This window comes from Macaca fascicularis, chromosome 17, assembly GCF_037993035.2.
Source record: "Macaca fascicularis isolate 582-1 chromosome 17, T2T-MFA8v1.1".
Taxonomy (NCBI): domain Eukaryota; kingdom Metazoa; phylum Chordata; class Mammalia; order Primates; family Cercopithecidae; genus Macaca; species Macaca fascicularis.
The window spans coordinates 104190329-104217844 of record NC_088391.1 but is presented as its reverse complement, the minus strand read 5'-3'; the positions used below and the strand labels follow the sequence as shown (position 1 = coordinate 104217844).

The following is a 27516-nucleotide window of genomic DNA, read 5'->3' as shown; positions in this document are numbered from 1 at the left end:
AGCGGCTGCGATGCTAGAATGGCGGACACAGCCATTACATATCCATCCAACACACAGAGTAGGTGTAGTGCAGACCATGGAGTTTGGGTGACAGTAATGTCTCAGTGTAGCTTCACCTATTATAACAAGTGGGTCACACTCATGGAAGCTGTCATTTGTTTATTATTATTGTTTTAGAGACAGGGTCTCACTCTGTCACCCAGGCTGGAGTGCAGTGGTGTGATCTCAGCTCACTGCAGCCTCGACCTCCCGGGCTCAAGCAATCGGCCTCCCAAGTAGCTGGGAGTACAGGCACGCACCACGCCAGCTAATTTGTGGGGGTTTTTTGTTGTTTGTTTGTTTGTTTGTTTTTATAGAGATAGGGTCTTACTTTGTTGCCCAGGCTGGTCTCAAACTCCTGGCCTCCAGTCATCCTCCCACCTCGGCCTCCCAGTGTTGGGATTATAGGTGTAAGCCACCAAGCCCAGCCTGCAAGCTCTTAGGGAAAACTGTGGGGGTGAGGAGAGAACACATGGGGACTCTGTGCTTTCTACTCAATTTTTCTGTTACCAACCTAAAGGAAGAAACTGAGGCAAAACTAATGTAATTTATTTGTGCTGAGCTGAGGATGGCTTTCCCTGACATATGCCCAGCTTGCCTTGGGGAGTGCCCCCTGGGCCCTTCGTTGCAAGCAGGTTTTCAAAGGCAAAAAGGGGGTTCAGGGACTGGCCTGACACCAAGTTGTTCATCAGGAATTCTTTTTTTTTTTTTGAGACGGAGTCTTGCTCTGTCGCCCAAGCTGGAGTGCAGTGGCGCGATCCTGGCTCACTGCAAGCTCCGCCTCCTGGGTTCACGCCATTCTCCTGCCCCAGCCTCCCGAGTAGCTGGGACTACAGGCACCCGCCACTGCGCCCGGCTCATTTTTTGTATTTTTAGTAGAGACGGGGTTTCACCGTGGTCTCGATCTCCTGACCTTGTGATCCGCCCGCCTCGGCCTCCCAAAGTGCTGGGATTACAGGCGTGAGCCACCGCGCCCGGCCAGGAATTCTTACCAGGAGCAAGTGTGTTAGTGACAGGATGGTTGCCAGGCCTGCCTCTCCCCTCATGATGGTCATCGTCCTCGAAATACAAGGAGGCAGCAGGACCACCCAGGGTCCAGGTTCAGTCTTTGGAGATGCAGTCCAAGGGTCTATCTGCAGAGCCTCCATTCATGCAGACCAACATGGAACAGGACTCACGGGGGCACACATATCCGCCTTCCCATCAACCAGATTCATGTGTATTCCCGTCCGGCTCTGAGTCACACCCAGTCTAGCGCTTTCCCTGGAGGAACACCTACCATCCTCACAGCAGGGACCTCCAAGGATGGCCCAAGCATTGGTTTCCTAGTGATACTGCTTGTTCCTGCTCGGAAACTCCTTTTCCATGGTGGTGAGATATTGAACTTGACTCATGGAATAGAAGCTCCCCGGGATGCCACCACTGTTTGAAATAGCAGATCCTCGAATTACCTTTGTTATGCTTCTAATGCCAGGGTCCAAAGAAGCCCTCTGTTGCCACCAGATGCATTTTGAACCCAGTTCATTCAGAAACCATGGTTGGTGGTCATCATCTACTTGTGTTCTGAGAAACCACAAAGTTAAACTGCAGCTCTTCAGTTATGGTCTTTTCATATTATTTGAGAATGTGAAACTTATGCTGTGTGTCCCTGCTTTTATGTCATGAACACAGCCTGCTCTGTATGGTGCCTAACTCTCCTGTGACCCCTGGGCTTTCCTCATGTTTAACGTTCTGGTTTTCTCCTTCCTTGAGGTCCCTGTGGCCTCTTCAAGGTCCTGTCTTCCTCCCATCTATTCTTTGTGTTTCTGTACAGACTGATGCATTTATTTTGCCTTTCCTAACTAAGTATTCCTCACTCTGTCTTTGATGGAGGGGAGAAGGGAGGGCAAAGAAGTTAAATTTACTTCAGGGCATCAAAATGAATGTCTACTTAATAACTTTGTAAAATGTAAAGTGATATATATATAATTATAAAGTAGTGTTAATTTTACCTAATAATTACAGTTAAAAAATATATCATTGGTTTACAGAAGTAACACTGCCTAGTGATGAGCTGTATATTGTTGAGCTGTGGGCATGGGTTATGGGGTCCAGCATACAGCATTGTGGGGTTCATTTGCATCTGTTCCAAGAGATGAACCCACAGCTCAAGGGGGAGTGGGAAGTGGCTGCGGTCTCTCTCTTTTTTTTTTTTTTTTTTGAGATGGAGTCTTGCTCTGTTGCCCAGTCTGGAGTACAGTGGCATGATCTCGGCTCACTGCAACCTCCGCCTCCTGGGTTCAAGCAGTTCTCCTCCCTCAGCCTCCCGAGTAGCTGGGACTACAGGCACCTGCCACCATGCCCGGCTAATTTTTGTATTTTTAGTAGAGACGGGGTTTCACCATATTGGTCAGGCTGGTCTTGAACTCCTGACCTTGTGATCTGCCCACCTTGGCCTCCCAAAGTGCTGGGATTACAGGCATGAGCCACTGCATGTAGCCAGCGGTCTCGTTTTAATGTCTCCCAGGGCCTGATATTTTTAAAGGGCTCAAATTCCTCTGATAAGAAAAACTTATATTGAAGCAAAGACTGCTTCTGAGTAAGAACAACAGAAGCAACCGCAGTGCCTGGAATATTGGGGTTCTAAAAAGTGACTTCTTACATGAACTTTTAGGTTTTATTATTTTATTATCTATGGTTGGTAGCATTTAGTGACTGATCTGAACGTGCTTTGAAACATACACTATGGCACAAAAACAGAATTCCAATTACAATAAATGATGGGAAGAGAATGTGTGGCCTGGGAAGACTTGCACCTTGTCTGCCTTGGGGTTATGTCCTCAACTCTAACCCCTGTGGCATATATTTGTGTAACTCGCACGCTTGGGAGAGCACACCTGCCTAATGTCCACACCCCACCTTCCTGGAACCTGTGGATTGCTTGCTTACACCGTACCAGGGACTCTGCATAGGGAACTCGGTGATGAATCTTGAGATGGGAGATGCTCCTGATGACCTGGTGGTGCCCAGGTAACCTGCAGGGTCCTCCTAAGGATGGAAGGGCTTGAGGCAGAGACTGAACACTGCTGTGCTGGGCTGTGAGGATGGGGTAAGGGGCAGGAACCAAGGGAGGCAGAGATGGACCTCCCAGTGCCTCCCGACGGAGCCTAGCGGCAACGCTGTCATTTCAGAACCGTAAAACAACAGATTTGTGTTGTTTTAAGTCAATAATAACAACAACAACAAAGTCAGGCTAATTCTTTCTTTCATTCAATAAATATTGAATGTGGACCATGTGCCCACGATGCTGGGAGTGAGGAAATGGCTGTGGAGGACATGGCCGGACACCTGCACTTGGGCAATGCAGCTCACAGCTGCACCGAGACTCACAGAGCCTCCTGCAGAAGCAGCAGAGGCCTTCACCCTCAGGGGCCAGGGGCCAGGGGGTGGTGGGTGGAGAGAGCAGCAGGCGCTGGCCGGGCCCTGGGATGGCCAGGTAGCAGGGAGCATGCAGACCCTCCCTAAGAAACCCAGCACCCCGCTGTCCTCCTGGCTGCTGGCACCCCCAGGTGCTGCCCCCACTGCCCACCATCGGGCACCCTACTGGTCACTAGGCCTCCTCAGCGCATGAAGGTTCTGTGAAGAGGGGTCGCGTGCCCCTCAGCCAGCATTCCCCGGGTTTGGGACCCCGGACCTTCCAGAGGAATCACCCTCCTATGCCAGAGCCCGGCCTCCAGGGAGACGCTGGCGTGAATCTACCCCTGGCCTGCCTGGGAGGGGATAGGGCTCTGAGCCTGGTCTGGGCTGTCCGCCTGGGCATAAGCATCACAGCCACTGCCAGGGGAGGGCGAACCTGGCCAGAGGCCCCACCATGTGCTGTGGAGCCAGCCCCTCCACAGCCCGGTCCATGTGGGACAGGCCTGGTGTTCCCTGGCCACTTTCGGTCGCTCACACCGCCGGGTGCTGGAGCCTGGCCAGGAGGGGGTCAGGGGACAACCGCATGCGTCCCAGTTCTCCCGAGGGCAAGGCGGGGCGCTGTCCAGGAAGAAACCCTGTGGAGGGAGGGGAGCGCACCTCAACGTTTCTTCCTTCCACTCTTGCAGGAAAATTTGGGGAAAATGTTAAGGCAGAAAGAGTGACCCTGTTCCTTTTTTTGGTAACTCCATTCACTCCACTTCAACCATAAGAATCCCAACCAGGAAACTTACCAAGCATCACAAACCACCTGGAAAAGCAACACCACACAGCCTACATGCGGGGCCGCTGAGGAGACATATACCCGGCCACTGAGGGGACGCACGCGGGGGCGCTAAGGGATGTGAGGTTGCTGAGGGATGCACGCGGGGCCGCTGAGGGGTGTGGGGGCTCTGAGGGGGTGCACACGGGGGCGCTGAGGGGACGCATGCGGGGATGCTGAGGGACGTGGGGGGCGCTGAGGGACGTGGGGGCGCTGAGGGACGTGGGGGGCGCTGAGGGACGTGGGGGGCGCTGAGGGGACGCACGGGGGGCGCTGAGAGACGTGGGAGTGCTGAGGTAAGGCAGGCGGGGGACGCTGAGGGGACTCATGCGGGGGACGCTGAGGGGACTCATGCGGGGGGCGCTGAGGGACGTGGGGGCGCTGAGGGACGTGGGGGCGCTGAGGGACGTGGGGGGCGCTGAGGGACGTGGGGGCGCTGAGGGACGTGGGGGGCGCTGAGGGACGTGGGGGGCGCTGAGGGGACCCACGGGGGGGCGCTGAGAGACGGAGTGCTGAGGTAACGCAGGCGGGGGGCGCTGAGGGGACGCACGGGGGGGCGCTGAGAGACGTGGGAGTGCTGAGGTGACGCTGAGGGGACGCACGGGGGGGGCGCTGAGAGACGGAGTGCTGAGGTAACGCAGGCGGGGGGCGCTGAGGGGACGCACGGGGGGGCGCTGAGAGACGTGAGAGTGCTGAGGTAAGGCAGGCGGGGGACGCTGAGGGGACTCATGCGGGGGGCACTGAGGGACGTGGGGGCGCTGAGGGACGTGGGGACGCTGAGGTAGCGCACGCGGGCCACAATCGGCCAAGGATGAGACCATTAGAACATCTGCAGTGGGTTGAAACGCCTCAAATACAGTAAGATCCAGGAGTTATAACGATACAAAAAATAGCAACAATGACCTAAGTCACCTTTGGACATGCTAAAAACCAACTGTACCTCAGGATGACCAAATAGTTGATGAGGAAAAATCCCTCTTCAGAAAACTATTACAGCTCACAGGTGAAGAAAGGAGACACAAAATCGAAGCATCTTCCCTCCGAAGCCCCACAATGGAATCACGGGTGCCAGGAGATGGCCAGGCACATGGCTGAGCTGGCACCTTAGGGGGAGGGTACCAGGGCCATGGGGTCCCTGGTTGCTTGCCTCAGATGCGGCCAGCAAGGGAGGCACGACATGGGGCTGTTGAGTGAATGTGTGAGAGGCTGCGGGTCCCCATGGTCCAGCCACTAGCGGCCTCGCAGCATCATAGGAGTCTGAGGTCTGTGCGGGCAGAGAGCGAGCTCCGGTGTTGTGTTCCCGCCAAAACTGGCCGCGAATCGCAGATAATGACGCCGGGACCGGCGCCTGTGCAGGAGAGACAGGGGTGTGGGGAGGATGCCGGCAGCCCAGAGCAGAGTCCAGACCTGGGGACACCGCGGGACAAAAGACAAGTCACAAGAGGAAGAAGTGGAGCGAGCCAAGAAATTTTTCCTGGTTGGGAAAAAAACAGAGTCTTAAAAATTCTGTGAGATGCCAGGGAGTCCTGGGCACTGATATCTGGCAGCATTAAGGAGTCACCATGGATTATTTTAGGCATAAATATGGAACTGGGGTTGGGTAGGGTGTTTGGTTCTTATCTTTGAGAATACTTTCTGAAGTGTTTATGGATAAAATAATATGATGTCTGGAACTGGTTTAAAATAGCCCAATGAGGAAGCGGGTGGGGTGCTCGCCTTGGCAGGAACATGGGGCCATTGTGCTGGTCTCTCCCCGCGTTGTGTTGGAACTCTTTATAAACAGCACTAGCGAGAGACGGCAGCCTGCCCTGTGCCTGCCCTGAGGTCACCCTCACTGAATTTGGCTCCCTCCAGCTCAGCTCTCACAGGGTCCCAAGTGGCTTCAGCCAGTGTCCTGTGCAGACTTCTTCCTAAAGGAACACTGAGTCCTCACGGTGGGATTTCCTGCGGTGATTCTTTGGTCTCAGAGGCCCGAGGGACACACATGTTTGAAAATCTTCTCCATTTCCATCTGTATGATTTTTGCCTTCATTCTCTTCTCCTATTAAATGGAGGCCATCAGCATGCTTAGACACGCCTGCCAGCTTTAAGAGTTTAGGGCTAAACAAATGAAGCACACAGTGCACTTCAAAGACTTTGAGAGGAAGGCCCAGTGTACACAGAGGTCCCAGGAACCCTGAGCTTCCCCAGGATGCCCATCCTGAGCCTTCGGGGGGCATCTAACCCACTCAAACCCCAAACACTCGTCCCTCCCCCATCACAAGGAAAGACAGGCATGGTACCCCACCCATCAGCGGTGTTGCTGAATCTGGCAGCCACTGTGTTTGTCAGACCTGCCTGCCTTGTTCAGCAGGGAAACCACTTGCTATGATGAATGGAGCTGCATGCGAAACTTAGATAAGCAGGCGGGTCGAAAACACCTCCCTTGCCAGCATTCCAGTTTTCTTGCTTGGCCCAAGAACCTGGTTTCACTTTGGAAAGGTGGAAGGAGTGTGGGGCGACCTTGTTGCCATTTTCAGGCATGGCTGGGCTCTCACACAGTCACTCTTAGAACAGGCATGTCCCTGCCTGGAGGCCAGTTCCTCTTGGGTTGTGGGAACCAAGCCCAAAAATGTCAAACAAGTGGCAAAACCTTTTGGGTAATTTTCCTCTACCTCAAAAAACACCCGGCTGCTTCTTCTCCCCAGATGTTAAAGGTCCTTTTATTAGCATTGTCCTATTGTGTTTTTTCATCTCTCAGACACAGACACAGGAAGCATCAACTCTGAGGCTTTGGCCAGGATGTGAGCCCGACTTTCGCAGCCCCAACTGGCAGGCTGACCTCATGTGAACTCCCTGGCGGTGGCATCCTGGAGACACCCACATGGCTGAGCTGGCACCATAGGGTAAGGGTACCAGGGCCATGGGGACCCTGGTTGCTTGCCTCAGATGCGGCCAGCAAGGGAGGCATAACATGGGGCTGCTGAGTGAATGTGTGAGAGGCTGCGGGTCCCCACGGTCCAGCCACCAGCAGCCTCGCAGCATCATAGGAGTCTGAGGTCCAAGACACCGGACTCACATCTCAATCCTGCCCTGTGCTGCTCAGGGCCAAGTCTAAGCTGCTGTGAAAAAGAGGCCCCCACATGCAGCGGCTGCCACAGAACACGGTCATCTGCTTTTCATGCACACTGTAGACCTGGTCATTCCGGCCAGAGCCCCAGGTTTTGTTGCTCTTCCAGGGCACATTCTGGGCCGTGTGCTGGAGGCTGGGCTGTGGGCTCCTCTGAGGAGGTAGAGGGATGCGCACCAGGGCCCGTGTATTGAGGCTCGGCCCCCGTCCCATCACCTCTACTCTGGTGAGGCCACTTCCTGCAAAGGCAGCTGTCTGCTCCTGCCTGGAGCTGCCCCCGGACCACACAGCATCCAGGAGATGAATGCACTTCCAGCCTCGCCACCCTGGGGAGATGTACAGCTGAGGTGGCAACTTCGGAGCAAGCAGGGTGGAGATGCTTCCCTCGAGGTCTCTCCCAGCCCTGCTGCCCTGTCACTCAAGGTATGGGTTGGTTGTGTTCCCCAAAAATACATGTTAAAGTCTGAGTCCCCCACACCTCAGAATATGACATCATTTGGAAATAAGGTCATTGCAGATCTAATTACCATAGTGCCCCCTTATCCTGGGGAAAATGTTTCAAGACCCTGGTGGATGTCTGAAACCTCAGATAGTACCTAACCTTACATACACTGTGTTTTTTTCCCATGTGTACAAACTTATGATAAAGTTTAATTTATAAATGAGGCACAATAAGAGATTAATAACAATGATAAAATAGAACAATTATAACAATATACTGTAATACAAGTTATGTGAATGTGGTCTCTCACTCTCAACATATCTTATTATACTGTACTTTCCCTTCTTGTGATGATGTAAAGTGCTGTAAAATGCCACATGGTGAGATAAAGGGAGGGGAGAGATGCAGGCATTGTGATGTAGATGGAAAATTCCAGAAATAGACAATTGTTTGGTGTTCAGTTGTATGCTGTTCCAAGCCATCCCATCCAAGCCTGGGTTGCCATTGGCCACTTGGCAGCCAACCCAGTGACCAAATGGGCTGTGGTGTCACAGTGCTTGTGTTCAGGTCACCTTTCTTTTACTTAATAATGCCCCCAAAGCACAGGTGTAGCCATGTAATATTTGTGAAGCGTGGTTGACTATGAGTGACTAAAACCCAGAAAAGTGAGACTGAAGACAACAAGGACCACTGTAGTTAGGATTAAGTCATGACTGTGTCCTTATAAGAAGAGGGGTGACACAGGAGCCCATGTGGTGGTGGAGACAGAGATGGAAGCTGTGAATCCACAAACCCGGGAGTACCCGGAGCTTTGGAGGCTGGGGAGGCAGGAAGGACCCTCCCAGCTGTTGGGGGAGCACAGCCCTGCTGGCACCTTGATTTTGGACTTCAGGCCTCCAGAGCTTAGAGAAGATACATTTCCGTGGTTTTGAGCTCCCTGGTTTGTGGTACTTTTCCAACTGCCCCAGGACACTGCTGCGCCAATGCCTTTGACCTTCAAGGTCGCATTCTGGCTGATGGAGCTGACAGGCGTCCCGGCTCCACTGCCCTTGGGCTCCCGCTCTGACTGGCCTGTGCTGAAAAGTTAAAAATAGCTCTGCATATATTGAAATAGTTATGTCAATTCTAAAGGCTCACACAGCTGCTATAAGTGTCTTGGATACTCTTCAAAATAATATTTATAGGCCTCTCCAAGCTCTGTCGAACTAGCTTTTTATCATTAATTAAAGCCAAGCTCATCTGTTTGTTTACAAGTTGGACTTGGCACACTTCAGCACTTAACAGGAGATGAAAACTGCAGTTTGTTCAATTTCCTTTTAATAATTTTGTTTACATTTTTGCCAGCACTCATAATCTGGGTTCAGTTTCTGCCAGCACTGATTTGGTTTATTCCACATGGCTTGGGCCACTGCGGGACTCCATTTGTTCCAGGGCCACCTTCCTGTTACCTTTTACTGTTTCCTGAGTCAGCAAGAAAGACAGATCCGCCTGAAGACTCCAGCACTCTCCTCAGCTGCAGCCCCCACAGAGCTCCGCGAAGTCCTTTCCCCCACAGGATGGATCTGAGGCACCCACCATTAGAAAAAAGGAGTGGAGAAATGATATGCAGGAAGAAGGTCCATCCTGATTCACCAATCGCATGGATGCACTTTCCTACCAGGCTAGGAGGGAGGAAAGTGGAGCCCCACCCTGACTGCTAAGCTGTTTGCTTTGGTGTCACGAAAAACAGTTCAGCTTCCCAAATTAGAGAGGAAAAGGTTTTCAGGGGGTCCCTTATTTCTATTATGTAAGCTTTAAATAACAAAGTAGACCTCTGGGGCCAATGTGGGTGTGTGATGACGGTTTTGTGGGATTCTCCCCATAGGCCCATCAGACGGCCTCACTTTCTGGGTCTCAGTGGGCCCAGGTGTGACACAGCTCCTCCAGAAATGATGACAGCCCTGGCGACCAAGGACTCTCTGTGCCACTGGGTTTGTGCTCAGAAGTATATTCAATGATTTCCCCAGAAAATTCCAAGTCACCTCCTAATACTGTTTGTGAAAACTAAATGAACTGTCGTGGTCTTCTTCAGGGACAGTTTGCTAGGAAGGCTGGTTATTGGCATAATTTTCCAAATCAATGAACTAAGTTATAAAACTTTCTCCAAGGCCCTGATGGCTGTTACAGAGACAGAAAAGTGAATGGTCAGAAAGAAGTGTGAAAATTCACCCAGTATTGGCAGGCCAAGGCAGGTGCATCACAAGGTCAGGAGATCGAGACCATCCTGGCTAACACAGTGAAACCCCGTCTCTACTAAAAAAATACAAAAAATTAGCCGGGCGTGTTGGCAGGCGCCTGTAGTTCCAGCTACTCAGGAGGCTGAGGCAGGAGAATGGCGTGAAACCTGGGAGGCAGAGCTTGCAGTGAGCCGAGATTGCGCCACTGCACTCCAGCCTGGGCGACGGAGCAAGACTCCATCTCAAAAAAAAAAAAAATCCACCCAGTAGACACAGCAGCCCTAACCGCCTCTGCAATTAGGCCTTTCTCAGTCCAAGACAAACAACCAAACGGCACACAGGCCTTCATCCTTGGCTGTGACGGATACTCGTCCGTGTGGAGGGCCAGGCCTGTTTCTCCCATCACTAATGGAAGCCTCTCTGAGTTTCTATAAAAGTCTCCCCCTCAGAAGGGGCTCTCTGGAGATTTTAAATTATGTTGGTTAGGATAGTAATACATGCTTTTGCTTAAAAATCAATAGGTGCAGAAATAAAAGCATAAAGTACAAAGTGGGTTTCCCCTCCTTGGCCAGAGGGAATGCTGTCAGCAGGTCAGCCCTGACACCACCGCTCACTGCTTGAGGAGCCTGTGTCTTTCCTTATGTACGGGGATCATGCAACGGCCACCCCTCCACACGAGAGTGGGGGCACCGACTAAGGCCAGAGCCAGGCACCGGAAAGGCGCAGTGGCCCCTCTACCTTACAATGGTGTCACTAGGACCCACGTGCATTTGGGGCCCCACATCAAAGCTCCCCAGGCACTCCCCTTGAAACGACTTTGCTTATAGCTCACCTCCAGGAAGGGCCCTTCCCTAGAGAACAGTAGGACACGCTGTCCCTCAGGCTCTGGGAAAGCAGCCATTATCCTGGAAACCAGGACTCCTAGGACATTCTGTGCCTCCCCCATGTGGGCCATCTTGATCCCCACATAGACTCCAGACTCAGGTGCTCTTCCAGGCTGGGCATCCCTCCACCAGGTGGTCCTGGTTCAGTCCCTCTGTTCTCTGCTCTTGGTCTTGTCTGATGAGCTCATGCCAGTTCACCACTGCCTCCTGGGAGGAGGACGGTGAGGTGGGCAGCCCTCCTGAGCCCCTTCCTCCTTGCAGAGCACTTCCCTGGGCCTGATGCAGCGGGAGGAGCTGAGCAGTCCCCTATCCAGCCCAAAACAGGACACCTCAGGGCTCGTAATCCTCAGAGTCCCCACCCACATGCTACCCACACAAGGCCAATGCCTGAGTGTGAAACACAGAATACCTCCTCTGTCGCCACCTGACTTCACCGACACCACAGCGACACCTACACCACAGCGATGCCCACGCCGCAGTGACGCCCACGCCACAGCAACACCCATGCCTCAGTGACACCCACGCCACAGCAACACCCACACCTCTTTTCTTCTGCAGCCCTGGAGTCACTCCCAGGCCAGGGCACCAGGCTGAGGACTGGCCTCAGAGCATCATCAGAAGCTGCAGAGGCAGGACAGTGCTGTTTCCTCAATAGCTTCATGGAAAGATCCAGCCAAGCCATCTGGGGCTGAGCTTTGCTGCGTCTTCCTGATCCTGGCCAGTGTATGGGCTTCCTGTCCTTGAAAGCAACACCTCACTTCCTGACGTCCCAAGAGTCGAACTTCTAGGTGTCGGGAACCCGGCGCCTCAGGCTCTGGGCACTCTGGGTTTCAGGTGGAGCTGGCTGGTTTCCCACCCCAAGAAGAGGGCACAGGGTTGCTTGGGTGTTGCTGTGGCCCCAGCTCCCAGTGTCCTGCTGGAGGAGCCTCGGCCGGGTTCCCCTGATGTGGTCCTGGCAGCGGCAGCAGTGCCAGCCACATGGCCACCTCCCATCTCTATGAAAGGGAGGCTTCACTGGACCAGAATTTTGCCAGACCTTCCAGCTGCTTCCGACCAACCGGCAGGTCCCCCAGCATGATGCACATTTGCTGTTCTGGGTGACAACGCCCAATCCCACGACCGGGTCAGACAGGAGGGGCCATGCTCCTCTGGAGAGTGAGCTAAGACCATGTTATGGACACAGAGAAGTAGAAAATGTGATGCAACAACTAATTATGTTGCTCAAATAGATGTGGAAATCCCGCGTTGTGGTGCCTCTTGGGGCAGGCGGCTCTGTTACCCTCACTCAGCCACCCACAGGTGATGCTGGCATGGGCCCAGTGTGGCCCTCGCCTCCCCCTGAGCCTGGCAACCCCAGGCTGCCTCCTGGAACGGGGCTGGAGCTACGTCTCCCTTGGGGATCAGGCGGCTGTTGGCCTCAGACGACAACTGCTTGGGCCCAGCCCCACTGTGAGGGTGGCAAGTGGAGCTGGAATTCCGACCCAGGTGACTGACGCCACAGTCCAGAGCCCATGCCTCATCTCCGTGGCCTGTGCTACTCCATTCTCATCTAAAGTGGGGAGTGAGAAAAATGCCCCACTCACCTACTGCCCCCCAGAAAACCCCCTCTACCAGGAACCACTCACCTACCCCCTCCCAGAAAACCCCCTCTGCAAGGCTTCCTGGGTAAAGCAGTACCTCAGGTTCCCACATGATCTGGTGCTGGTGCTGCCCCAGGAAAGAACTTCTTTACCAAAAACTACCAGACAGAACCTTACCCCCACCCCCTCCCACCCATCACCATCAACACACACACTCTCGACCTCCTTGCTCTCAACAGGCAAGGCTGTGAGTGGGAAGGGGCTGTGTGATGGGAAAGGGGAAACCTCCAGGCCAATGCACTCAGTCCACCTAGAGGGCCCATCACACACCTGCAAGGCCCGTCACATATCTGGAGGGCCCATCACACACCTGGAGGGCCCCTCACACACCTGGAGGGCCCCTCACACCTGCAGGGCCTGTCACACACCTGGAGGGCCTGTCACACACCTGGAGGGCCCATCACATACCTGGAGGGCCCGTTATACACCTGGAGGGCCCCTCATACCTGCAGGGCCTGTCACACAACTGGAGGGCCCGTCACACCTGGAGGGTCCGTCATAAAACTGGAGGGCCCGTCACACACCTGCAAGGTCTGTCACACCTGGAGGAGCCATCAGATGCCTGGAGATGAGCCAATGACTGCCTGCTCATGGCCTGGAGAGAGCTCTGACGTCACTCAGAGGAGAAGCCGGGCAGAGCCCAATGACCCCTCAAGTTGGGGAAGAGCCAGGTGACCAGGAGGCTGTGGCAGCAGAGCACAGGGAGGGGCATGAGAGAAGAGAGAGCCTCACGGAAAAAGGACTTTGGAGATTTGCAGAAGATCCTCTCCAGTTTCCAGCTAAATCACCACACCCTTGAGAAGAAATGACCCAAGGCCAGAGAAAGAACCACCTGGGCCGGGCGTGGTGGCTCATGCCTGTAATCCGAGCATTTTGGGAGGCTGAGGTGGGTGGATTGCCTGAGCTTAGGAGTTCGAGACCAGCCTGGGCAACATAGTGAGACCCCATCTCTACTAAAATACAAAAAGCCGGGCATGGCGGCGTGTGCCTGTAATCCCAGCTACTCGGGAGGCTGAGGCAGAAGAATTGCTAGAACCGGGAGGTGGAGGTTGCAGTCAGTCAAGATCGGGCCACTGCACTCCAGCCTGGGCTACAGAGCAAAACTCTGTCTCTAAAAAAAAAAAAAAAAGGACCACCTGAAAGGAGTAGAGGGACCAATCCCACAGCTCTCACAGGTCCGAATAGTTCTCGTTTCCATCCATCAGCGTGGAAAATCTCATTATCCACAGGACATTAGGGTGAGTGCTCACAAAGGCTTTGCCTGGAGTAGGAGCTTTTGCCTTGACTACCTGCGGCTCTGGTTTTGCCCTAACAATGCCTAAAAGGAAGCCTTTAGAGATAAAAAAAATATATTGTCTGAGATGAAGGATATACTGGATAGAATTAACAGCAGATATGATATTGACTAGATTAGGGAACTTGAAGGCATAGTAATAGAAGCTAACTAAAATCAAACCCACACAGAGGGGAAAAAGACTAAACAATGAAAACGGAATAGCCTTAGTGAGCTCTGGGAAAACTGGAAAACTCCAAGCAGCCATCTGTATGTGTACCTGGAGTCCCCTAAATCAGGAGAGCATCTTGGGGACAGAAAACAATATTTGAGGAAACAATACCCCCCAAATTTTCCAAATATAAAAATTAGAAACCCACAAATCTGAGAATCTCAATGAACCCCAAGCACAAGAAACATGAGAGAAACTACAGGGCACAATGTAATAAAGTTTCTTGAAATTAGTGATAAAGAGAAAATCTTAAAAGCAGCCGGAGGAAAAAGACATTATGTACAGATGAACAAAGAAGAGAATGATTGCAGATTTCCTGTTGGAGACAATATACACTAAAATACAGGAGGGCAATGTCTTTAAAATTAAAAGGCACAGGGGAAACTGTCAGTCTAGAATTCTATTTCCAGTAAAAAAGATCCTTCAAGAAAAATAATAACTTTTAAAGACATACAAAAACTGAAAGAATGTGTCACCAACACATATATGCTCAAGAACATTTTAAAGTTTTTTGTTGAGGCAGACAAAAAAAAAAAAAATGATACCAGACTGAGTCTGTATCTACTCAAAGAAATAGCAGTGCTGGAAATGATAAAGATATGAGTAAATATATTTTTTCTCATTATTTAAATATTTTTAAAAGCATTGTTTAAGGCAAAAAATAGCACTCTGTATTGTAAGGTTTATAACACATATAGAAGTAAAATGCAAGAAAACAACAACATAAAGAGAGGAGAGAAAGAGAAACAGACTGCGGCAAGTGAACAGATGACTCTAATAAGTTAAAGCTATATAATAAACATCACAAAGTAACACCAAAATAACACAACAAGCAGTTACAGTGAATAAGCCAACAAGGGAGAAAATTCTATCATAAAAAATTTGGTTAATCCAAAAGAAGGCAAAAAATAAAATAAAATAAAGTAAAGGAAAGGACACAACAAATGGGAGTAATAGAAAACAAATAACAAGGTAGTAGGTTGAGATCAAATCATTTTAATAATTATATTGAATGAAAATGATCTAATACCCTGATTAAAAAGCAAATATCAGATTGGATTATAAAAAGGAAGACTCAGTTACATGCTACCTACAAGAAACCTACCTTAAACATGAAGACAAAAATAGGATAAAGGAAAAATAATTAAAAAAATTATATATATATACACACATATATATATAATGCAAACAGTAATCAAAAGAAAGCTGGCATGGTTATTTTAACAATCAGACAAATAGATTTTACAGCAAAGAATATTATATCTCATTATGATAAAGGGATCAATTACTTGGGAGTACATAATTTTAAATATTTATGCACCAAATAAAAAAGTTTCAAAATACATGAAGCAAAACTTGAATAGTAAGGAGAAATAGACAAATTCAAATTCTAGTTGGAGATTTCAGCACTCCATTCTTAATAACTGATAGAATAAGAAGGCAGAAAATGAGCAAGGATATAGTGGACTTGAACAAGACTATCATCCAACTTGACCTGGTTGACATTTATAGAGCATTCCATCCAATAGGAGCTGAATAAATATTCTTTTTTAAAGCACACAGAACGTTTACCAAGATGTACCATCTTCTGACCACAAAACAAGTTTCAGTAAATTAAAAAGAATTCAAGTCATATACAATATGTTCTCTTTCCACAATAAAGCCAAATTATACATTGATAACCACAAAGATATCTAGAAACTTCCCAAATTGTTGGAAACTAAATAACATAGTTCTAAATAACCCATGGGTGAATGAAGATATCAAAAGGAAAATTATAAAGTATTCTGAACTGAATGGAAATGACTCACGTAAGTGTGGGATTTAAAATGTGTAGGATACAGCTAAAGCACGGCTGTAAGGAAAATTTCTAGCATAAACATCTGTATTAGAAAAGAAGTAAGATCTCAAATAAATGACCTCAGCTTTCTACTTAAGAAACTGAATAAAGAAGAGCAAATGAAACACACTTTATTTCATTTTTCTTCTGTGGGCAGAAGAAAGAACATTATAAAAATTGATTATATAATGAGAAAATAGAAAATGACAAATAATAGAGAAAATAGAGAAAAATCAACAAACCCAAAAGCTAGTTACTTGAGATCAATAAACTTGTTGAATCTCCAGCCAGAATGACCATGACAAAAAAAAAAAAAAGACAAATTGTCACTATCAAGAGAGGTGTCATTAATACAGATCTACAGAGATTCAAAGAGTATTGAGGGGCCAGCCACGGTGGCTCACGTCTGTAATCCCAACACTTTGGGAGGCCAAGACGGGTGAATCACTTGAAGTCAGGAGTTTGACACCAGCCTGGTTAACATGGTGAAATCTTGTCTCTACTAAAAATATAAAAATTAGCCAGCTGTAGTGGCACACACCTGTAGATCCAGCTACTTGGGAGGCTGAGGTGGGAGAATTGCTTGAAGCTGGGAGGCAGAGATTGCAGTGAGCCAAGATCACTCCACTGAACTCCAGCCTGGGTGACAGAGCGAGACTCTGTCTCAAACAACAACAACAGCAAAGAGTGTAGAGAAACTATTCGGAGCAGCTTTATGTCAGCACAGTAAACAACTTAGATACAATGGGAAAACTTTCCGAAAAAAAACAAACTACTAAAGCCAGTAAAAAAGAAACGGACTATTAAAGTACATATAGAAACGGAGTCTTACTCTGTCGCCCAGGCTGGAGTGCAGTGGCACAATCTCGGCTCACTGCAACCTCCACCTCTGGGCTTCAAGTAATTCTCCTGCCTCAACCTCCCAAGCAGCTGGGATTACAGGTGCCTGCCACCATGCCTGGCTAATTTTTTTGTATTTTTAGTAGAGACGGGGTTTCACCATGTTGATCAGGCTGGTTTCAAACTCCTGGCCTCAAGTGATTCACCCACCTTGGCCTCCCAAAGTGCTAGGATTACAGGCGTGAGCCACCATACCTAGCCTTAAAGAATATATATTAAAGAAATAAAATTTAGGCCGGACGCAGTGGCTCAAGCCTGTAATCCCAGCACTTTGGGAGGCCGAGGCGGGTGGATCACGAGGTCAGGAGATCGAGACTATCCTGGCTAACATGGTGAAACCCCGTCTCTACTAAAAATACAAAAAACTAGCCGGGCGTGGTGGCGGGCGCCTGTAGTCTCAGCTCCTTGGGAGGCTGAGGCGGGAGAATGGCGTGAACCCGGGAGGCGGAGCTTGCAGTGAGCCGAGATCACGCCACTGCACTCCAGCCTGGGAGACACAGCGAGACTCCGTCTCAAAAAAAAAAAAAAAAAAAAAAAAGAAATAAAATTTATAGGTAAAAACCTCCCCACAAAGAAAACTATAGGTCCTGATGGCATCATTGTGATTTTTGCCAATCATCTAAGGAAGAAATAAGACCAATTCTACACAAACACTTCTATAAAATTAAAGAGGAAGAAACACTTAACAATTCTATGAGGCCAACATTTCTTAGATATCAAACCAGACCAAGAAAGAAAACAACAGATCAGTACTCTCATAAACATCGATGCAAATATTCTTAACACATTTTTGCAAGTTGAATTCATCAATAATTTAAAGGTATGATATATCATGACCAAGTGGGGTTAGGGTTATTTCAGGGACACAAGATTGATTTAGCATTCAAAAATCAATCAAGATAATTCACATATTAATGAATGAAAAAAAAAACCCATATGATCATCTCAATAGAATAGATGCAGAAGAAAATTTTGATAATATTTAATACACATTCCTAATTTTTAAAACATAATTTACAGGAAGCTAGACATAGAAGAGAACTTCCTCAACCTGATAAAGAGAATCTATGAAAAGCCTACAGCTAACATTATATTTAATGGTGAAAGACTGGATTATTTTCACATAAGATCCCGAACAATACAAGGGTATACACCGTCTCCATTTCTAGTCAACATTGCATGGGAGGTTATTAGGCAGTACAATCAGACAGAAAAGAAATTAAATAGCACCCAGATTTGAAAGGAGGAAGTAAAAGTTAGGTGATACAAGATAAATGCACAAAAATCAAATGTTTAAACAATTAGAGATTGAAATGAAAAACAATACCAAAGGCCAGGTGTAGTGGCTCACACTTGCAATCTCAGCAGTTTGGGAAGCCGACGGGGGTGGACTGCTTGAGGTCAGGAATTCAAGACCAGCCTGAGCAACATGGCGAAAGCCCATCTCTACAAAAAATACAAAAAATTAGCCAGGCATGGTGGTGCATGTCTGTAGTCTCAGCTACGTGGCAGGATCACTTGAGTCTGGGAGGCAAATCCCAGCTACGTGGCAGGATCACTTGAGTCTGAGAGGCAGAGGTTGCAGTGGACTGAGATTGTGTCACTGCACTGCAGCCTCAGAGACAGAGTGAGATCTTGTCTCAATAAATAAATAAATAATGCCATTTACAATAGGACAAAGAAAGTGAAATATTTAGAAACAAATCTGATAACATATATATCAGGCCTGTACATTGAATACTATGAAACACTGCGGAGAGAATTTAAGAAGACTTAAATAAATGAAAGATACACTGTGTTCACAGATCGGAAGTCTCAATATTGCCAAACTGTTCTTTCTCTAAAAATTGACCTATAGATTTAATGCAATCTCAATTAAAATCTTAGCAGGCTTTTTGTAGAGAATGACCAGCTGCTTCTAATATTCATTTGTAGATGCAAAGAGAACAGAACAAACAAACAACTGCAAACTTTGAGAAAGAAGAACGTTTGAATCTTTACACTACCTGAGTATTTACATTACCTGACTTCAATTCTTGTTATGAATCTACTGTAGTCAAGACAGTGTGGTATTAACTTTAAAAAGAGACAAATAAATAAATGGGACAGAACAGAGAGTCTATAAATAGATTCACACACATATTATCAGTTGGTTATTGGCAAAGATGCAAAGGCAAGTCAGTGGGGAAAGAATAGTCTTTTTAATAAATAGTGCTGGGATGATTGCATTTCGCTAGGCACATACATACAGATACACACTTTGATTCATACCTCAGCATTTATAAAAGCTCATTCAAAATGGATCACCATCCTAAATGTAAAACTGAAATCTACAGAACTTCGGTAATAAAATCTTTGTGACCTTGAGTTAGGCAAATGTGACACCAAAAGCAGAATCCATTAAAGAAAATAAGCTGCACTTCAAAATTAAGAATTCTGATCTTTGAAAGACACTTTAATTTCTTTTTATCTTGGAGACAGGGTGTCACTCTATTGCACAGGCCAGCCTTAAACTCCTGGGCTCAAGAAATCCTCCTGCCTCAGCCTCTCAAGTAGCCGAAGCTACAGGCACCCACTACCATGCCTGGCTAAAGACACATTTAATAGAATGAAAAGACAAGCCACAGACTGGAAATAAATATTTGCAAACCACACATCTGATAATGGACTTGCTTCTAAAATAGCTATAGAACTCTTAAAACTCAACAAACAGCTCAACAATTGGAAAACCAAACATTCCAAGTGTATGAGTCAATTTCATGCTGCTGATAAAGACACACCTGAGACTGGGCAGTTTACAAAGGAAAGAGGTTTAATTGGGACGTACAGTTCCATGTGGCTGGGGAAGCCTCACAATCACGGCAGAAGGTAAGGAGGAGCAAGTCACATCTTAAATGGATGGCAGAAAGCAAAGACAGAGAGCTTGTGCAGGGGAAGTCCTCTTTTTAAAACCATCAGATCTTGTAAGACTTATTCACTATCATGACAACAGCATGGGAAAGACTTACCCCCATGATTCAATTACCTCCCACCAGGTCCCTCCCATAACACATGGGAATTCAAGATGAGATTTGGGTGGGGACACAGTCAAACCATATCACCAAGTAAAGGAAAAGTAATAAAGTAAAACTGAAACAGACGTTTCACCAGAGAAGATACCTGGACGGCAATAAGCACAATAAAATTTGTTCGACATCACTAGTTATTTGAAAAATGCAAATTTAAACTACAATGAGATACCATTATATACATATTAGAGTGAATAAAAATTTTTAAAGTGACCACAGAAGGCATGGGTGGGGATGTGGAGCAACTGGGACCCTCATGCATTGATGGTGAAAATGTAAAACGGTATAACCACTTTGAAAAACAGTTTAAAAAGTTAAACAGATACCTACCGTGTGATCCAGACACTCTGTTCCTAGATATTTCCCCAAGAGAAATGGAAGCACGTGAGCACACAATGTCCACACAGTGGACACACACACGAATGCCTACGGCAGTTTTATTTGTAATAGTAAAAATTTAGAAGCAAGTAAAATGTCCCTCAACGGGTGAATGATAAACAAATAGTGTTATATCCATACAGTGGAATACTACTGAGCAATAAAAAGAATGCACCTGCAACAAGATAGATGATTCTGAAAATAAATATGTTAAGTGAAAAAAAAAGACAAAAAGTGTGTATATAGTATAATTCTTTTTATATAAAAGTCTAGAAAATGCAAACAAATCTATCGTGATAGAAAGCTGGTCAGTGGTTTTGCACAGGGACTGGGATGTGGGGTAGGGTGGGGACGTTTAGGAGGGAGGAATTACCAAAGGGCATGAGAACACTTTTTTGGGTGATGGATATGTTCCCTAACTTGATTGTGATGATGGCTTCACAGGTGTACACAGCTTTCCACCTCATGGCCACAGACTGGTTAATCATTCATACAAAACATCCATTGCCCTGGGTCCAACCTCCTCCTGCCCCCTGTGGAGATGAACTGTCTACTTCACCGATGCTATTTCAGGTTGTATAATATAGTGCCTGACAACTCTCTCCGTTTTTGGAACACATCCAAATTGTTTCTTACTCATTTTCCATTTCTGCCTTAGAACGAATTTCCTGCCCTGGTAACTAGGTGAAGGATTTTGGAGTTATCTGGGGTAATGGAGACATCCTTCATTGCACCCCACATGTGCTTTCTGTATTCCCCAGTTATAGAAACCAAAATGAGCAGTTGTATGTGAATGCATTTTATCAAACCAAGTCTCTACATGATAGGAGGCAGTGTCATTACTAAGGTAGTAACTCAGTAGAAAGAATTGAGAATATGAGGAATGAGAGTAGGGTCCAGACTAAAAGGAGGCCAGGGGTCCTGAACTGCCCCATCCAACTGAGGTCATTCTGATACCTACTGACCTGAAGCAGCCGGCCCACACCGAGGGGCAGAGTGTTCCAGATGAACAGGCAGAGGCTAGAGATGCTCATTCCCAAAGGGATCAAATAATTCTGAGAATTGCAAGAACTCCATAAACTCTCTTCCCCAAAACTACAAAAATGTGCAGAAAATAATTACGAACAATTTTTAGGAGCTTACACTCTTTGAAGTGTATCCATGGGCTGCTGGAACCCTTGGGAAATAATGGCTAGAAGTGCCTCAGACACTGCCTGGCACCCAGCCGGTGCTCAATGAATATCTGTCTGATGAAGTGATTAGGAGCCTTGTAAATACTGATTCAAGCATGTATCACCCCATCCAATTTTTGAAACCAGCGCTTCTCAAGAACAAGCAGGAAAATTAAATATTGTTTTGAAGTAGCCGTGGTGGTTTCGGGGCAGAAGCCCAGGGGCACTCCTTACTCCACCTGCTCCAGTAACTAGACATGGGAGTGCCTGGCCGCTCTGGTTCAGACACAGGTGCAGATAGATGATTTCTCTATCCCATTTTAATTCTCTTTGAAGATCATTCCCACGGACATTCGTTTGCCATTTGCCTAAATTAACATATTCATGCTCGGCCGGGCGCGGTGGCTCACGCCTGTAATCCCGGCACTTTGGGAGGCTGAGGCGGGAGGATCATGAGGTCAGGAGATTGAGACCATCCTGGCTAACACGGTGAAACCCCGTCTCTACTAAAAATACAAAAAATTAGCCAGGCGTGGTGGCGGGCGCCTGTGGTCCCAGCTACTCAGGAGGCTGAGGCAGGAGAATGGCGTGAACCCGGGAGGCGGAGCTTGCAGTGAGCCGAGATAGCGCCACTGCACTCCAGCGTGGGCGACAGAGCAAGACTCCGTCTCAAAACAAAACAAAACAAAACAAAACTAAAAACATATTCATGCTCATAACCCCACTTTCAAACCAGTGACCTCAAAGATTTCTACCAGCAATCCCATTCCATTCTTCCAAGTACAGAAAGCAAAGAGAAACTGTGACCTGGGAATCTCAGCCTTGAGCCTGCTGAGCAGAATGGCCATCCATTTGGGGTGGAGTGCTGACTCATTGCCCCTTTTCATTGCATTTTGGGGTGTGGGGATTTCCAGAGCAAGATTCTCCAGAGAGGAGTATCCAAGCTCCCTCCTCCCCGCAGCAGGGGGATGCTGGGCTAACTGCCTGCTTCGGGTCCCCCGTGAGTGGTCTGCTGTGTTTTGATTCTGTTCGTTTGTGTGTGTTTTGCCTATGACTTTGCGAAATATTCCAAGACAAGAGCCAGAAAGTCTTGGTCTCTGAAGACAAGCACAATGTTGCTTTCAGCTTAAATATCTACTGGGAAACCTCAAGATTTTGAATGTCATCATTACAAAAAACAGAGATTACAAAAGGAAACCGTCGCATTTCACTCGCTGGCCCCCAGTGGGATTGGATCTGACCTCAGTGCATCTTTAAAATCTTTGGTAGGTTTTAAGTCTTGACAAAATGTGCTTAAGCATGAAGATTCCAAAAAGGATGCAGTAGATTCGGGGGGAATGGGGGTTGGAAAGAGGCTTAAATCTTCACATGACACCTGGAATATGGTCAAAATGTACCTGCTCAAGTTGAACCAGGTATTGCCTCCTCCTTTTACCCCATCGCTAGTGAAGACAAGCACTACCTGGGGAGACGCTCCTTTTCCGAGACACTAGAGTCCCGCCGCGTCCCGGATGCTGCGCTTTCCCCGCGCCCGGATCCTCCCGGGAACCCGCGCCCCGCCCGCGCCTGGTCCCGCCCCCGCCGCCTCCCCGCGCGCAGCCGCCCGAACCCGCCCAGACCGAGCGCCCGAGGTGCCGCAGCCGCAGCCGCTGCCGCCGCCGCGATGTGACCTTCAGGGCCGCCAGGACGGGATGACCGGAGCCTCCGCCCCGCGGCGCCCGCGGCTCGCCTCGGCCTCCCGGGCGCTCTGACCGCGCGTCCCCGGCCCGCCATGGCCCCTTCGCCCTCGCCCGGGCCCGCCGCCCCGCGCGCCGCGCCGCTGCCCCTGCCGCTGCGGCTGCTGCTGCTGCTGCTGGCCTCGGAGTGCGCGCTCGGTGAGTCCCGCGGGCCCGAGACCCCGTCCCCGGGCGGCGGGAGGAGGCTCCGGGCGCGGCTTGACGCGTCCTCCTCTCTCCCTCCGGGCAGCCGCGTTGTTGCCGGCGCGCGAGGCCACGCAGTTCCTGCGGCCCAGGCAGCGCCGCGCCTTCCAGGTCTTCGAGGAGGCCAAGCAGGGCCACCTGGAGAGGGAGTGCGTGGAGGAGCTGTGCAGCCGCGAGGAGGCGCGGGAGGTGTTCGAGAACGACCCCGAGACGGTGAGCGGCCGGCGGGCGGGATGCGGGGGAACCCCGGGCCCCCGCGCGCCTGCGACCCCTCCCGAGGGGCAGCGCTGCCGCCGCCCCCCAGCTCCGCCCGGCGAGGCCTGGCCTCAGGGTCCCAGGAGCCCCGGCCCGCCCCGCGTCCCCCGCGCCCATCCCCCGGCGACCCCAGAATCCCCGCGCAGGCTGGTGGGACGCCGCGGGGCTGTCCGGGAAACGCTCGCTGTCAGACGCCTCCCCGCGGGGAAGCCGGGAGTCCGTTTCCAAAGTGCGAAAGAAACACAATGGTTAAAACCCCGACCGCTTCCCCGCGGCCCTCCCTCTGCTGGGCTGGAGGTGAGGGACCCCCGGGCCGCGCCTCGCCCTCCTGAGAGGGGTGGAGAGCGGTCCCCTCCCGAAAGAGGAATTGAAAGGGCCGAGGGCGGGAACTGCTTGCGGCAGCAGGTCCAAAAATATGATTCCAGGAATCGAGCGGGGCCGCTTGCGGGAGGGGAGGGCGGCTCCGCGGCCCCTTTCTGCCAGGTGCTCTCCCAAAGGCAGCGGGTGCGTTCAGGAGCCCGGCGGTGCTGGCCCCGGCACCTCGGTTAGGAATGTCTTTGGAGGAGGCGGGGAACCTGGGGCCGCCCCCGCAGGAGCCGCCGTGTGAGTATGGCCTGGCCACTCTATCCTGCGGGCTCGGGGAGCAGGTGACTTTAGAAAGTCCGAGAAGGTGTGGATTCCCATTGACGTCCCTCCCGCCCTGAAGTCTGGGTGATTTCACAGTCAGTTCTACTGGAATGTTCCTTTTAAGGAATTCTCCTGGGGTGGAATGAATGTCACCTGAGATGAAAGAGTGGTTCTGGATAACCCATGGAGGCCTGTTTCCGCTTACATTTCTAGTGGTTGACTTGAGCCCTCTTAGATCTATCTGGTTTTCTGAAAGCTCTGAGGCTGTCAGATGGCCACTGTGCACCTGTGGGCATAGCTCATCCCTGCAGAGATGAGGCACCTGGGGCTGTTCTCAGGCGGCTACTCTCAGCACTCACAGCCCCACAGGCCCGTGCCCTCATTCAGTGCAGCCTAGCTGGTCGCTCTCCCAGGCCTCTCTGTTTTCCGGTTTCTTTAATGATGAATCCTGGCCTGTGCCGCTGGCCGAAGCAGCGTGGGCCTGTGTGCCCTGGTGGCTCGGATTCGCCGCCCAGCCGTGGGCTTGGTCGTGTGGCTGGTGCAGTGCCCTCCAACAGCGTCCTCACCCTCAACATTCTGCGTGCACAGGGACTGCGGCATGGGGCGTGCTGGTGATGGGAGTTGAGGGCAGCAGGATTCACCCCCAACCCACGGTGCCCGCTCTGCGCAGCACTGCAAGGCCCCGCTGCAGCCCCTCCTGGCTGTCCTCCTGGACAGGCAGGGCCCATGTCAATCAGACTGAAGGAGGCCTGGAGGTACTGTGTTGTTCTTCCCAAGTCAGTCCCCTACCTGGTTTTCCAATTTTAATTTAATAACTTCATTTACAAAGGTGTGAAATGAAGACAAGAAAATGAAAACAGCACTCAGGATCCCAACACTTTAATACAACTGCGGTTGGGTCAGATGGTTTCTGTGCTCTCATGTCCGTCCCCCTCACCCTTCTGCATATGGCTGAGTGGCTTTGATGCTGGGGAGGCCTCCTTCCCGTCCTTTCACAGCCTGGCCCCAGCAGCCTCTGCCGGCTTCCTTTCAGCGTCATCTCGTTTCCAGAGTTCTGCCCTCCTTCCCAGCCCCCATGCCAAATGATAACAACCCGCTTTCCCTCTGGTTTTTGGAGCTGGCCATTAGCTTGCTGTCTGTTTCTGTTTCGGGTTCCTGCAGGCAGGCGGATGCTGGGGAGAGCCTGGTTGGGGCAGGGGCAGGGTCCAGAGGCTGGCTGAGTCCCAGCCGGCTCTAGCACACCAGGCCCACCCCTCCTGGAACCCTAGTCTCCACTGCATCCTCTGCCACACCCTTGGGAGACCCCAGGCCCGAGGGAACCGTCCAAGCACAACTTCCTGCGAATGCATGAAAATCATCCATGAACTTCTCCCTGTCAAAGGCCAGGGGCTCCTTGTCTGAAATGTCGCTTGCTTTACATTTTGTGTGGTGAGGCTGATTGAGGACAAGGGCTGTGGCCTGAGCTCACGTGTTGACCAGGATCTGGCCGTGGTGACTGTCAGAGCATCCTCGGGCCCCTGGCCTCCCCAGGCCCGGGTCCTGATGTGTGGTCCTCCACGAGTGGTTGTGGGGAAGGTGGTCCCAGCCCCCTGCCATTTTAGGATGTGGGAAGTGCCTGGCCGCGGTTAGTTAACATGCACCTACCCAGCCCTGCCTGTTTTCCCTGGGCAGCCTCCTATGAGGGAGGGAAGGGACAGCTGGAGCCAGCTCCCCAGTGTGCTCACCTTCATGTCCACCCACTAAACTGCTAACCTGCTCAGGCTTCTTCCTGGTTGCGCCTTCTTCCCGGGAGCGCCTGCTCTGCAACCCTTCCAGCAGGCAGATACTAAGCACAGCACCCCTCCCAGGCTCCAAGGTCACTTGTGTGCTAACCCCTGTGCCCACCTGCCCACCTGCTAACCTGCCTGCAGCGTGTCCCACTGCCTCAAGCTGGGGCTGCTTCCTGGTTGCGTACTTCTTCCCGGAAGCGCCCGCTCTACAGACCCCCACCTTTCAGCAGCCGGATCCTTAGCCCAGCACCCCTCCCATGCTCTGGCCCTCACCACACACCTGTGGTTTAAAGCCCTGTTCTGCTGGAAGGGACACTCCTCCCACCTCCCTAGCCCTCTCTGCTGGAGCCGTGCTCCTCCCTCGACATTCCTCCAGGCTGGGCTGCCCCCACGGGCCTCCACCGCCCAGACCTTCTCCTTATCTTGTTTTCCTTTTTATATTGTTATTCTCCCTCCCTGGCCTTGCCTCTCCCTGCTGGGTTCCTTGCCCGAGTTTCTAATTCAGAGAGGACTGGGTAACTCCCCACTGTGTCTCTGCTAAAGCTTCCCAGGCCCAGTGCCTTTTTACTAAATCCTTGAAGGCCATCAGGTTCCAGGGCCTGCTAAGATCTCTGTAATCACCCCTCGATTCCAGAAAGGATCCAAGACTAGAGACTTATCCCAGTCCAGCCCTAACGCCCAGGTCCTCCGGTGCCTGCTTGGGAGCCTGTTTGTGCACTTTGATCCCCGGCTTGTGTGCAGGAACATCATCCAGGCTGTGGTTCCTGATCCCATCACCTGGCTTTATTTGAGATACAAAGCACGATATTCACCGAGGGCTGGTGGCCTTCCCTGAGGGTCGGCCTGGGTTAGCCCACCTGCACCTGCACCTGCACCTGCACGACATGTGGCCAGGCCTGTGCTCCGAGGCCAGGTTTCCCTTCCCCCTTGTCTTTCTTTGTCTCCCTCTGTGTTTCTCTCTCTTCTCCCCACTGCTGGTGGTGAGGAATTCTCTGCAAGGGATGTCGGTGTATCCGTTTTGAAACTTGCTGGCTCATCCTCAATTGCATGTGCCCTCCAAGCACCTTTTCCCTGACCTTGTGGATTCTTTGGGAACAGCTAGGGAAGGAGGACCCTGTATGGAAATGAAAACCCGTCGGAGTCCCCACCTGGGGACAGCCACTTGGCTGGGACACAGGCCCAGATGTTGGGATGGCCTAACGGGAGGTTCCAGTTGGAGGGGAGGGCTGTACAATGTGGGGGCGCCTGGTGGGGAAGATGATGGCCAGACTGAGACCTCCCCTGCCCTGCTTTGACAGAGGCTGCAGCACACTGCCACACACATCCCACAGATACATGTGCACATGCACACATTCACACATGGACACCTGCACAGATAGGTGCTGACTCATGGATATAGGTGTGAACGGACACACACACCCCTACCCAGACACATGTACACACGTACGTATGTTCCCATAGACATATATGCACTTACACATAGGCACACACATACTAATAGACATACGCATACATGCACACATTCACATAGACATAC

At 50.3% G+C, this 27516-nt stretch overlaps 1 protein-coding gene and 1 long non-coding RNA gene across 4 annotated transcripts in view; both read left to right on the top strand.

The window, feature by feature from the left end:
• The first annotated feature begins 4481 nt into the window (after positions 1-4481).
• LOC135968047 (uncharacterized) lies at positions 4482-10406 on the top strand. The gene is made up of 3 exons (XR_010582476.1): positions 4482-4551; positions 6996-7140; positions 9151-10406. It is a non-coding gene; the product is annotated as an uncharacterized lncRNA (long non-coding RNA).
• Positions 10407-23024: 12618 nt separating this feature from the next.
• The window catches only part of GAS6 (growth arrest specific 6), a 43338-nt gene continuing 38846 nt past the window's right edge, over positions 23025-27516 (top strand). For all 3 annotated transcript variants that reach the window (XR_012426638.1, XM_074021553.1, XM_005586325.4), the window contains exons 1-2: positions 23025-23283; positions 23375-23541. Coding sequence is in view for 1 of the 3 variants with exons in the window: in XM_005586325.4 (XP_005586382.3) it covers positions 23181-23283; positions 23375-23541 (270 nt within the window). In the remaining 2 variants the exon portion in view is untranslated. The remainder of the gene's footprint in view (positions 23284-23374; positions 23542-27516) is intronic.